A 13,895-nucleotide genomic window follows, 5' to 3' on the forward strand; every position below is an offset into this window, starting at 1 on the left:
AGGGAGGCACAGTAACAAAATCTAAAGCCTAGAAATGACAAAATACAAAAGCTAACTTAGGGAGCTACAAATACAAAAGACTACGCCACGAGAGCCACAAAATAGAGAATATTCACCAGACCCAAGATCATGACACTTACAATCTTTATTTTTGGATATGCATATTATCTACCATCACACAAAATTTGAAAAGGATATCTTGGAAAGCTTTGGACGCTAAACAGACTAACAAACGTGACTGATTACATACTCCCTGCGTTCAGTGGGGAGAATAGGGACTCTATACCCCCAGCTGGTCATCTGGGAATCTGCCTGAAGAGATTTATTCTTTTCACAATCACACTTTCACACTGAAATGATGTCAAATCAACCATGTATTAGTTTGAAGATATTTATTTGCCATGAATATGAATTGAAAATGAATGTCCCTTTTAGTTTCAGCTCAAAAACAACAACTGGGAACAGCTTCCCTGCTCAATAATTAATGTAAAACAGAAAAACATCAAACTATTAGCCAAGACAAAGTCTTCATCCACTATAGATCTCTGGTAGTCTGAAGACAGTTCTACTAAAAATATTCTGCCACCTGTTGTAACAAATTTACCAACTACAATTGAGATTTTTTTTAAATAATACATAAATACAAAAAAAAATAATCTTTCTTTAAAGTGTTTATGTCAAACCTCTGATTAACTACTTAGCTCAGAACTGTAGTCCCTCATAAAGAGAGTGACGGCGTACTGAGATGTTATTTTGAATGGTCTGAGAAGATTAGCTTTAAAAGAAATGACATCCTATTGAGTCAGTAACTGAGGCCAAAGAACTTGGCTTGTGCCCTTCTTGGATGCAGTTTTACTTCCAATGAGCTGCAGAACAGCTCAGCTGCCTCGATGTAAAATCTGCTTAGTGGGACTTCGTGCATTTCAGTGTTTATCGAAGTCTGTAATCCTTCCTCACCATGCACTCACTCATCTACATTGCTGTAACAAACATTTGGCTTTTACCTGATTTGCCCCAATATATATACATAAAAACTGTCAATAAATCTATTTACAATATAACACTAAAGATGAACTTTGGTTCAGATGAAATAACCAAAATATAGGCGTTGCTTTGCTTGCACAAACCTTTTTTTCATTGTTATTAAGGGTCTTTTTGTTACCAAAAAAAAAAAAAAAAAAGCACACACACACACACAAATAAATCTTGGTTTGCTGTGTTTCGGATGAGTAAGGAGTATGAACGTCTGTCATTTTCTCTGCAGCGGTTGCAGCAGCAGCTTTTCAAGCTGAAGTTTCTCTCAGTTGTACATGTTACACTCACTTCTTCAGCCCGGGTAGAGTGAGCTCATACCTTCAGAGAAAAGAAATATCACACGTTTATGTGATTATAAGTATAAAATAAAAATTAGCAAAGGTTATCTTCTATTGTTTTAATTCCCTTCTGCCATCAGGCAGATAGGCTCTATGCCCTCCACAATTACACTCATCTGGGAATTTGTACAAAAACTGTTTATGCTACATTGCTATAAAACTTCCATAACGGCAGCAATAGTCCAGGAAGTTATATAAAAAAATGAAACAGGAAAAAAGTGCCCCACAGCAAAGGGGCAATCAGAGCGACACATCAGGAATTACTAACATTTTGTTTGTAGCTAGTGTCACATAAACCATGCAAAAAGAAAAGTGTCCCCTTACCACGCTGTGATGCCTTTGACTAGATCCATTTCTGATAGATCTATTATTATCTGTGGACAGAAGCAAAAGTGTCATTAATTATCTGGAACAGGCTGCAAAAGAGTGACAGCCAAAGACAGTTTGACATGAAAGGGATCAATAAAAAAGAAAACTGTTATGAGCCCGTTTGGAAAATGAAAGGTTGCATATTTGTTCGACAAATCGCAGTGCACCGAGCAGTTTCACTAACAACCTTTTACCCCACAGCTGTAAAAGGCTTTCTGGGGTCTTGTCGTCAGGCAGACACCAGTGGCGATGTAGGAATTTCAAGTTGATACTACATCTCCTCAAAATCGTGTATGAATTTTGAATCTTAGTGACCTCAACCTCAATGTGCATTTCAAAAGTCAAGTTTTTTGAGAATCTTGTTAATGTGATAACTCAAGAAGGAAGTTACCTAGGAATTTCAAATTTATACCATAGGTTCATCTACTAGGTGGCCAAGAGTGGCACTGGACGGCTGCAAGTAGTTTTAAAGCTTAGGTCAGGAACAGAAATATAGAAAGGGAAGTAAGTTTCACACAAAGAAATAAAGTCTGAATTTTTTTTATGGTAGTTTCATTTTAAAGACATAATATTTATCAAAAATCCAGAAAAAAAATCATAAAGTTATAAACTGATTTGCATGTCATTGACTGAAATAAGTATTTGCCTAAAACCAAGCCATTATTCTGGCTCCTACCAATTTACTGTGATTACAGTTAATCAATCAAGATACTACTGATGTCAATTCATTATATTTATAAAGCACACCTGTCTACAGGATCAGTTTCCTCCATGTTTACAAGGAAGGAAATGCTGAGTATGACGGAGCTGGAAACATAATACTTTGAGACTTTTTTCCCTTGTTTTTGCCAAGGGTACAGGACTATCTCAGCACATTAAGGGGTCGATGAACAGGGCCATAAAAGAACCTCCTTCCTTCAGACAGAACACTGAAGGTGGGTCGTGGATAGGTCTTCCAAAATGACAGTGACCTAAAACATACCACCAACATGTAAATCATTTATCACTTTGATGTAATGCTTTCTTTTCTGGACTTTCGGTTCATATTCTGTGTTTCTGCATCAATATTAGAGTGTGTTCATTTCTTTCTAAGTTAGCAAAATTGCAAATTCAGCAGGGGCTCTAATGCTTTCCTCCCCATTGTACATAGTTACATATTTTATTATTTATATTTTCAGGGAATCACTACCACATGAGTAGCTCATCTGATCTATAAGTATAATTACCCACCGAGCCAATGTCCTTTCTCTCTCTGGAAACCAACATCTTGTTATTTTTCACAGATACATCCAACTTCCTAGTTTGTGCTTGCTCGAGTAAGACGTCAAACTCAACCCTGTGATGAAAGCAGGTTGGGACAAAAAGGAAACCATGTCAATGGCTGAGCTTTAAAGATACACAATCTGCAAACTATAAATGATCAATTCTTCCTATTTGAAAAAATTAGTACAAGATGGTTAATGAATCAGGTAAGCGTACTTTTCATTGAAGACAGGATTAGTTGTCCTCTTCTTGACATGCGTCTTCTTACGATGCTTCCAGGTTTGGTCGGGGAGGAGATACAGGCGGACGTAAGAGTCTGTGCCATTCTCGCTGCAGGGGAATAGGTTCCTGTGTGGTACAGACCACGGTATTTAAGTTTTGAATATTTAATTACATTTTTTACTGCCTTAAATACTATTGAAGACAGATTTTTGGGACATACCTGCAACTGTTAACAATGACAACAAGCTTATGTCTCAGGGTTGCGTAGCGTATAACCAGCTCAATCTCTCCAAACGAACCCTGATGATTCCTAATGGCCCTAAAGAGAAACAAATATGCAAAGGTCACTTTTATTTCTACTCTTTCAAAAATGCAGCAACTGCCTCAGTTCACCATATTTCTAAAAAGGTTAGATGTCGACATTAACAGAACATGCAGAGAACAAAGTCTCACTCGGGATAGGTGGCTCCATCTGACAGGTCGAATCGTGATGAAGCAATAGAGTTCTCCGATAGCAGGCTGTGAGAGTCGAACCGACGCAAGTTTGCTGATGACGATGATTCCTTCCTGTTTTCAGGCGCCTGGAAGGAGCCACGGCGTTGAGCTAAATAACCTTCATTTGGTGAAGTTGGCACTTGTTTCGGAGTAGAGACAACAGGAATTTCTTTGGAGGAAACTGCGTTAGAAGAGGATGGAGCGTTGGAGGGATTGGAGACTGAGGTATTCCCTGCTTGTTTGGTCTGTTGCTGTTTGACTTCTGAAGGAGGATTGACGATAGGCTTGGGTGGAGGCTCTTCCAATTTAAGAATCTGTGTGAGTTGAAGACATGAGCAGTGCTACTGTGGCTAAAACCATCACTTATGAGAGAGGTGGAAAACACAATGGGGAAACCAACAGAGATAATTTGCTTTGGGTGTATGTTTGCATGCCCACCCTCAGAGTGGCCTTCAGTTTGATCTGGCTGGTTGCTCCAGAGCGCTCCAGCAGGAAGCGCTGGTCTAGAGTCAGGTTGGAGGTGTTGAGGAGGCGACTGAGGGGCAAGTTGAGAACACCGAGTGGATTCTTCTTCTCAGGCTCTTTGACCTGAACCACACATGAACAAAGAAAATATGAAAAATACAAATTACATTAACCTCATGAGGAGATCAGACAGATTGAAAGAATCTAGTTTCAGAATATGATTTAGAATTATAAGGTAGTTGTGGAAAAATAATGATTGAAGAATATGGTAAAAACAATTAGAAACCTTTACTTCTGTTAAAAAATGTTTAAAAAAAAAAAAAGTAAAAAAATAGCTTTGTTGCTTTTTTTGCCAGAGAGAGAAAACAAACCTGAATAGAGAGCTGCTGCGCTTTGACGTTACGCACAAAGAAGGTGAAGCCCTCCTCCCACACCGGGTCTTTGGAAGCATACACAACCTGGGAAACAGTGAATCGAGTAGTAAAAAAAAAAGTTTTAAGACAGTTACTGTGCTACTTGTTTGCAATGGAAATATTTTTACAACACAGACTTTATATATATTACTGATCAAAGGTCAAAGTGCTTCTAGAACAAAAATAGTCAAACATTTTTAATTTTAGGCCACTTTAGAGAAAATAATGCTTAGAGTTGCTGGTGGGCTTTAGTTTTTTTCCCCATGCTAAGTCAGTCCTAAAACTAAAAGTTCTGATTTAACTAGAAATGACTAAAGTGTGTTTTAACACCTGAACTTTGGCAAAAAAAAACAAGCCCAAATGCTGTAGTACTTCATTCAGGTTTAATTATGTTGGGCTTAAAGTGAATTTATTAAATGCCCTCTTACACAACTAATATTTTCTTTTAAAATATGCTGTTGACAGTACTGTGACTCGTAGGATCTGGAGCAGTGAAATACAGATAATCTCTGTTCTCTGTTCTTCTTCTCACGGAAATAACAAATAAGTTTGGTTGTTGAGACATCCACAGACAGACACGTTTCTGTCACAAGTGGGATTTTTGTGTGTATGTGAGAATTTACTTGAAATATACCTGCTATGCTTTCTAACATGTTTCATAATAAAGCTTCTCAATGTAGACCATTCTCTGGTTTAAAAAAATAATCTGCTACATTATGAACAAAGGGGAAATATTATCACACAAAGTGTTCTCAAACATAACTACTGTATATAAACAAAATTGTAAAGTGGATAAACGGTAGCAAATCAGCAAGTCTAACCATCTGGATTCATCACATATGAACAAGAATATAAAGAACAGAAACATTTAAAGGAGAAAATGACGTATCAGCATGTTTAAGTGAGAGCAATACCTTGCTTTTCTTAACATCCTTGTCAATGGAAAATTCAACAAAGGAGTTGGGGCAGGCGACTCTCTTTGTGAGCTGAAAATAAAGCAAATCAGTGAGACAGTGAGAGTATCAGTTTTCTAATTACTGACTTCTATGTCAACATTAATACCAGAATGACCAACTTGCAGTTGTAAACCTCTAATAAAAGTACATCTTTTCGTGTGAAATTTTGTCATAATTACGGTATGACCTTGAAAAGAAAAGCGTCTGGACTTCTTTAGGTGGCTTGAAGACATTTCACCTCCCATCCAAGAAGCTTCTTCAGTTCTAGGGTAAAATAGTGGAGAGTCCCAGATTTAAACCCAGTGGGACTCTCCACCATTTGACCCTAGAACTGAAGAAGCTTCTTGGATGGGAGGTGAAACGTCTTCAAGCAACCTAAAGAAGTCCAGACACTTTTCTTTTCAAGCTCCTTAGACTACGATGACCTGGATGACTGAGAACCTTCACAGACATACGGTATGAATTCTTCAGCTGTGGCCAAACCTGTGCTTGTGAGCTTAAGTCAGTGTTTACCTTTGATTTCATCCTTTTTACACATGCCATCCATTTGCAAAACCACAGTGAACAAAAAATGTCTATAAAGGAGCACATTATATATATATATATATATATATATATATATATATATATATATATATATATATATATATATATATATATATATATGTTAAGAATAACGAAGTAATTGTGTAAACTGTGAAAAAAGAAAACAAAAAAATCCTGCCCCAAGTGGAGTTTAAGTATCTCAGGGTCTTGTTCCCGGGTGATGGGAGTAGGGAGCGGGAGATCGACAGGCAGATTGGTGTTGCGGCTGCAGTGATGCGGATGCTGTTGTGGTGAAGAGAGAGCTGTCTGTAAAAGCAAAGCTCACAATTTACCGGTCGATCTATGAGGTTGTGGGTAGTGACAGAAAGAACGAGATCGCGGACACAAGCAGCAGAAATGAGCTTCCTATGAAGGGTGGCTGGCCTCTCCCTCAGAGATAGGGTGAGACCTTCAGCCATCTGGGAGGAGCTCAGAGTAGAGTAGCTGCTCCTCCACCTCGAAAGGAGCCACTTGAGGTGGTTTGGGCATCTAACAAGGATGCCTCCCAGAGAGGGAGGTCTGGGCTTCTCTACTTAGACTGCTGTCCCCGCGACTTGGCCCCGGATAAGTGGAAGAAGATGGATGGATGATGAAAAACAAAACAAAAAATCCACATAAGATCTAGATAATAATAGCTACAAGGTGAACATCACCTTCTGGGATTCCTCTACTGTATTTAACATGAGCAGCTTCTACTGAGACAGAAGCCACAGGAAATCTCACTAAACACAGCGTTTATCTCATGGATCACTACATACCTGACAGGCAGGCTGCAGTATGTGACACCTGGTGGCAGTCTGCCTTCTGTCATTGAAATTCTATGTGGGTTCTACAAACGTTGGGTGTTTGTCAACAAGCAGACTGGAATCTTATGAATTCAACCCAGTATTAAATGCAAACACACCACAGAAACTGGGACGTGTGGGAAACAGAAGTGTAAGCTGAGATTCATTAGAGGCACGGGGACACACACACGCGCACACACACACAAAACAATGGCCAACCCTCCTTTTTTGCATTTCAGGATAATGAAACCTTAACTTAAGACACTCAGTGTTCTCTCACACTTTACTTTTCACACACTTTTGACTGCTTTTTCATCCTATGACCAGCAGAGGACAGTCAGAGGCAATGAAATTATGCCACCTTGCACAAAGTGGAAGCTTAAACGCTCTGAGTAAAAACGTTTTCTTAAATAATTCCCACACTTTCCTATAATTGCCCAAAATATCAGATGGATGGGATTCATATTTATTCATAAAGTCTAAGAAAAATGTGAATATTGTTACCTTAGAAACATCATTCTACAACTAGTTTAAAATTGTAGTAGTTTTGAGTTTTTCTCAGCACAGTCCTGACGAGTTTTGCGAGTGTGAGAAACTTAACCTGGAAAAGCCTCACGTGATATGAAAACTAGCTGACAATAACACACCCATACAAAATGACAGGCATGCACCAGACAAACTGGAAGAACCAGCTTTCAGACACAACCACACCTAGAACTACAAGAGAAAGCTAATCTGACCGAGACATCAAGATACGAAAGCGCTATCAACTGCACAGTGTTAAAATGAAACAGAAGCCGAGTTTTATTGGACAGTCAAAGAAAACAACCATCTGCGTATGTGAACGACAGACTTTGAGGCAAACATCTTCTCGATTTATCATTAAGAAGGAAAAAAAATTATGTGATGTGTTTTTTTTTTTTGAACAAGCAAAATGAAATGTTGAAAATGCAGAAATGACGCCAATTTTATTAACTGGCATCAGTTATGCAACGACGCTCTCGTCTTACCCGTTCTTCTTTGGGGTTCTTCCCATGTTTATGACGGTCTGCAGCCTCACGGCCATCTTTCTATACAGACGTGGAAGAATATGGCTGAGCACACTTGAATCAATGCCTTAGAACAACAGCAATATTTCCCATTAGAAGATACTTACTGGTAGATCAGTGGCATTGTCCAGATACACTGCAAGCATAGCACAGGCAAGGTTGTCGGTGGACTGGAAGAAAGTGTTGGAGAGGGAAAAATAATGGGATTTATGGAGCAGCTGAGCGCAGTGCACATCCCGCCGCAGCTTTTAGTTCAAAGTAAAATGTATGAACGCGAGACTGAAGAAACACTGGGCTGCTGTACCTCCTTCATCAGGCTGGTGTCAGTCTGAAGGGAAAACCACTGGAGCTTAAGATGAACTTCACCGTGCTGTATATCCTCCAGAGCAAACCACTGGGAGAATAAGAGGATGTTTCAAAAGCTTTAATGTAAATACAAAACTATAGAAAATAGTAACACATACAAGAGCATTTGATAAGACATGTTGTGTTATAGAGATTACTGAGCTTATTCAGGATAAAAGAGCGCACCTGATCCATTTGTTTTCCCTTCTTCACTTCTCCCAAATCGAGGTTATATCTAAATAGATGTAAAATAAAAACATAATGTCAACAATGCGTCAGAACTGCGTGTTTATATCACTTTCATAGCTACAAATCCACTGATGTCAATGACTCTGGGAAGGACTAATACAAGATGATTGATGCTATCCACAGATTCTGTCCAATACGATTTTCTGACCATAAAAAAAAGACCTCAACAGTTTCAAACTGTTGCCTGGTTCTTAAAATGCACTGAGGCAGACGTGGCTCTGCACCAGTACAATCTGAGGCAATGTCCCCCTTTGCCCGGCTGGCGGGATGACAACAACAACCTATCAGCCTTTTACTGATATCAGCAGAGGGCTAAGAACCAAAGAAATCATAGGTAACACAAAATGGCAGAAGTATGCTAAATACCTTCCAAGAAAATCATCTTTGTCTGTGTCCTCATCATAGAGCTCTAATTCCAGCTCTTGGCCCGGCGCTTCATGGACAACAAACTGCATAAAAAAAACAAAGATATCTCAAAATGTCTTTCAAGTTTAATGAGTCTGACTTCTTAGAATATTATGGGTAAGGTTTTTAGTAGATTACTTATAGAAAATGGGATATTAGATACTAATAAATTGTAGTCTTCAAATAATGAGTTATTTGTTTTTTACAAGCAAAAACAAGCATCTCTGTCTTCAATAGCATGATGCAGACGAGATTACAGTGTAAGAAAAACGTCTGTGTTAGGATGATCGCATCAAATCTGCGCAGGCCATCTGCTCAACCATCTCCGAGTTACGTACAAATTTTACAAATTTTAACATATACAATGATTCTTGAAAGATTTTAGCTTTGCATATCAGATACTTTTCAATATATATTTTTGGGAAAATGGTCTGTTGAGCCACTGTCAGGCCTTTTTGTGTACAATCTGAGGCAATGTTTGAACATGAATATCTCAAAGACTGTTAAAGATAAAAGCCTAAAATGTTATCTTGTCTGTCCTGCGTAGGTGTGGCAGAGGAGACAGGTGCGTGCTGTGACTGACGACTGTCGCTCTCTCTATATATCTGGGGATGGTGGAGATGGTGGGGATGGTGGGGATGTGAGTGTGCAGTGGAGGAGCTGAGGAAGGAGCGGCCTCCTGATGCAAGCGTGCCTCCATATATAATAAAACATCAGCACAGCAAAGACCTTTGTGTGCGTCGGGTCCTTACCACAAACTGAAGAGAAAATACTTTTGATAAATATCTGCAGTTAAAATATGTTTTAAAATCAATTTTGAAAAAAATACTGTTGAAAATGATTTGATGTGTGAAGCAAAACTTTCACAGCTTTCATTATATAAGTTCAAAATGTTTTAGGCAGATCAGAGACGGTTGTGCAGAAATCGTTCTAAAAACTAGCCGATTCGACCTGAAATCAATTTTGTCTGAGAATTAAAAGAGGGACAAAAACAGCAGAATCAAATAGTAATCCCATTACTGAAATCAAAGTGCGTGTCACTGAAGTGTGTTTGTGTTAGCCTACCTCATACACTTCATTCCATTTTGGGTGCAAATTCTCTTTGATGGTCTTGCTTTTGAAGTGTATGTTGCCCACTCTGAGTGTGGCATAGGGGTCTGATTTGCCTTTCACTAAACCCATCATGTATGTATCCTTAGCCACCAGATCTCTTGCCTCCAGCAAGTGGACCCTCACCACCCCCTAGGAAGAAAAAGCACATGATTCATATTAATGATAGAATCTTTGTATAATTAACAAGTAAAAATAGGTTAAAAGAGCAAAAAGTATACATATACAATGTATGTTGTCTTAAAATTCACTGTGCTTACTCAAAAAAATCCAAGTAGCTGCTGGTTATAAGGTGAAGCTAAATGTGTGAATTGGAAATGTGATGGTACTTACACGAGGAAGTGGAAACCTCATTTGGTCCATTTTGACCTGGTCTATGAGGGGAATACACATGCGGTTGGGCAACACCATGAGAGAAGCGATGATGTCTACGATAGTCTCCTCTGACAGTGAACTGTAAGGCAAAAGATGGAGTGAGACAAATAAATATCAAAAAGTCTGGATGACCCTAAAGAGACAACAAGAGAATGATTCAATTTAAAAGCACCGCTGGGATTTTCTTACCCAAAAGCAGGGCTGTCCAGAACATTTGTCATGCCAGTCCAGTTTATTTCCAGTGTCTGAAAAAAAAATCAATTGGAGATCAATTGGAGATTTAAGCAATGTTAATCACATAACGGATTAAAATCTATGGCCACTTACAGGGCGGCGAATGAAGAAAAAAGTGACTCCTCCCACCAGAGGTGCTTGACCAATAAGAGGCTCTAAAACAACTCTCATCATCCCATGGAGCTGGAAGATTTAAAGAAAGTTTTAGAAGAACAGTAAGAACATGACGCAGATAGAAAGAGAGAAGACAGAAAAATGAGATGCTCACTTTAAGTCCTTTCACACCAGCTGTGATTGCTGAGTTCACCTGAGCATCGATGTCCACATCACCAGAATAACTGCAGAGTGAACTGAGCTGGTCAGACATAAATGATAGCAAGAGAAAACAACATGCAGACTACTTGGAATTTACATTTTAAAAATGTATTTGACCGACCTTAAGTTCATGTCCAGAATCACTTCCCTATGTTCCACTTCATGTGTGTACGCTCTTATTCCAGTGATCTTGAGAGGCTGAAAATAAAGAAGCATTTAAAGAAACTCACTCAGTCACAAAACTCATTGCATATTAAAGTGGACTTGAAGCAGTACAAAAAGGAATGGTGCATAAATCACAGCAACTCACTACGTGTCCAAAATGGATCTTGGTAAAAGTAAATGCTTTGAGTGCAGTACTGCAGGTCCTGACAGACTTCTGGATGTTTTCTCTTAATAACTTCTCCATGTAGATCCCAAAGAAGGGCCACGCCTGCTCCAACACCTGAACACATAACAAAAAACACCATGTGGAAACACCTTGATCAAACAGTAAATGGAATCGTACTTACAGTGTACTTTTAAATTAGGTGAACTCGAAAAGGCATATAGTATTAAACTTTTGTTTATCATTTCAAAGTCACAGCCAATTAATACGATTTCTTTTAACAGTAATTAAATGAAAGATCGTCACTCATTCAGTCTGCTTTCAGCTAATTTATCAATGAACCCCCCCAGAGTGTTGATGGGACACATACTTGGTGTCATACCTCATAAAGCTCAGATGAGGTGGAGTAAGTGAACTTCAGTACTATACCTTGTTAAGCCACTGAGCCTTCTCCACATCAGTGAAATTCACCTTTAGGAAAAAATAGATTAAAGTTAGAAGTGGTTTTGTAAACATAATCTCCGTTGAAACTGTCTGCACAACATGCTGACATGAAGAGTGCAGAAGATGAATTACTTATTAATTATACAATACAATTATAGAATTAGTCATGCAAATATAATTCATTTAAAATGAACTCATCCAACTGCTTTAAAAGGAGAATTCGGGTGTGCTGTATTTAAAATATGTCTTGCATGAACTGAGACTTTGATTTAATTGTCATCAGGGGCTCTGTCATCAGCAAGTTTCATGGTCATGGACACACGAACAGATAAGCCTGTCAGACACGAACTACAGCCATCAGTAAAATCTGACCTGGTTTCACAGCCACTGTGCGTGCTGAACTCCTGTAACATTAGAAGAAACCTATTTCATTGTCTGTCCTAACCCTTGTTGCGTGCCATGAGTCACTCTTTTGGGTGAGTGTGGTGCAATAAAAAATGGACCAGCCTGAGTGTGTCTTGTTATGCAAAACAGTGCAAGAAAGAACGATACTATTTCCTACAGTTTTAAACAAATAAATGACATGGTAGCTTTTTCTACCATGACTGGAGAGCTGCTGACCTGAAAGGCTTTGCTGCCAGGCTGCTGAAGTGCTCTAAAGCAAAACAGACGCAGAGCGACAGTTTCTTACTGTACACATATTTACACATAACCTACCCAAGATGCCATTTGTAGGGAACCTTTCAGCTCGGTGTTGATCGTGTGCTTTTCATTGTCCACAAAGTCAATAGCCGATCCGATCCGGGCGTCCTTCCACTGGCGATTTTTCTTCCACCAAGTAAGCACAAACATGCACAGCAGCACCCAGCTAATGCTGAGGCCCAGGTAACCCGTCAGGTATACGGGGTAGAAGATGAACACGGCTCTCCCGCAGTAAATCAGAAACTCCATTAACATGCGATTGACAGCCGAGGAGCTCAGTTTCTCAGTGCTCATCGACGGGCTCTCCCCGAGCCCCGCTCCCTGCACCGGGCCGGTGGTACTCCCCGGTCCGGGAGATGCCATTGGGTCGTTGTACGGCTGACGACTCGGGTCGGGAAGTCCAGAAAACCTGTGTAGGCGCAGCGCCCGAACAAGCTGCTGTTTTGCGTATTTCGTTTTACAGAGCAGCTAAACCAGTCCGCCGCACTCTCCCTGCAACCATGACAGTCCTACAAACTTCCGCGTTCGAAACTTCCCATGGCAGGTAGACACACCTGCGCCCATGGGTGGGGAATACAGTCAGCTTAATTAAAAAAATAAAAATAAAACTCCACCCAAACAATAACTGTGGAGCCATATATTCTATTTTTGACTTTACTTGATGGCCACAGCCATTTTCATCCTTTTAGCAAAACCCACTTCCATCTGTTCTGCCAAATTTGACCTCTGTTCCTTTCACCTACATCTCCACTGAAGGCTGTTCCAATCACCACTTTCTCCCCCTGAAGACACACTGACAACATTTAGCATCAACCCTTTGATTTCCAGCCTGAAACCCATGATTCTGTCTGACAATTAAAAAAACTAAAACTCCACCCTAACAATAAACAAGAAAAAAAAACATAAGCGTGGCTTTTGCGCACGCGCGCACACATAAAGAAAAATCATTTTCAAATGGCGTGCACTCTTTCAGTCTTTGGCGAACAGCGCAGCAGAAATCCAGATATAATAGTGCGGTGACTCACTGTGTGCTGCAGACAGCGCCAGAGTGCAGGCGACACCAGAGACTCTGATTTAAGTTGGCCTTGGAGGAATGTCGCCACCTTCTGGAGGGAGCAGAGCACCCGTTCGTTATTTCACTGATCATAAGAACCTCATTTACCTCAGAACAGCGAAACTGCTTAACACCTGCCAAACCGATGGTCTCTGTTTTTCGACCGTTTCAACTTCTCCCTCTCTTTCCACCCAGGTCATAAAAACGCTAAAGCTGATGCTCTTTCCCGGAAATTTGCTCCAGACACAGACCAGACCGTACATGCTTCAGTGCTGCCCGCGGCTTGTCAAGTGGCGTTTCTGTCGTGGGGAATTGAAGAGACCATCCGACAGGCCCTCCAGGATGAACCTGACCCAGGA

The 13,895-nt window shown here is 39.9% G+C and overlaps 1 protein-coding gene across 1 annotated transcript; it reads right to left on the reverse strand.

The window, feature by feature from the left end:
* Positions 1 to 127: 127 nt before the first annotated feature.
* Positions 128 to 13,029, reverse strand: esyt3 (extended synaptotagmin-like protein 3). The gene is made up of 23 exons (XM_004559205.5): positions 12,498 to 13,029; positions 11,766 to 11,807; positions 11,319 to 11,453; positions 11,130 to 11,206; positions 10,962 to 11,031; positions 10,787 to 10,876; positions 10,649 to 10,704; positions 10,418 to 10,538; positions 10,040 to 10,216; positions 8,936 to 9,018; positions 8,507 to 8,555; positions 8,280 to 8,369; positions 8,083 to 8,145; positions 7,937 to 7,996; positions 5,515 to 5,586; positions 4,559 to 4,645; positions 4,161 to 4,310; positions 3,681 to 4,036; positions 3,448 to 3,546; positions 3,222 to 3,353; positions 2,973 to 3,078; positions 1,698 to 1,747; positions 128 to 1,353 (listed from the first exon to the last, which is right to left on the reverse strand). Exons 1-23 carry the CDS (start codon positions 12,843 to 12,845, stop codon positions 1,320 to 1,322), a joined length of 2,547 nt encoding a protein of 848 aa, XP_004559262.2. The 5' UTR covers positions 12,846 to 13,029; the 3' UTR covers positions 128 to 1,319.
* Positions 13,030 to 13,895: the final 866 nt, after the last annotated feature.

Source organism: Maylandia zebra, linkage group LG16 (genome assembly GCF_041146795.1).
Source record: "Maylandia zebra isolate NMK-2024a linkage group LG16, Mzebra_GT3a, whole genome shotgun sequence".
NCBI classification, from domain to species: domain Eukaryota; kingdom Metazoa; phylum Chordata; class Actinopteri; order Cichliformes; family Cichlidae; genus Maylandia; species Maylandia zebra.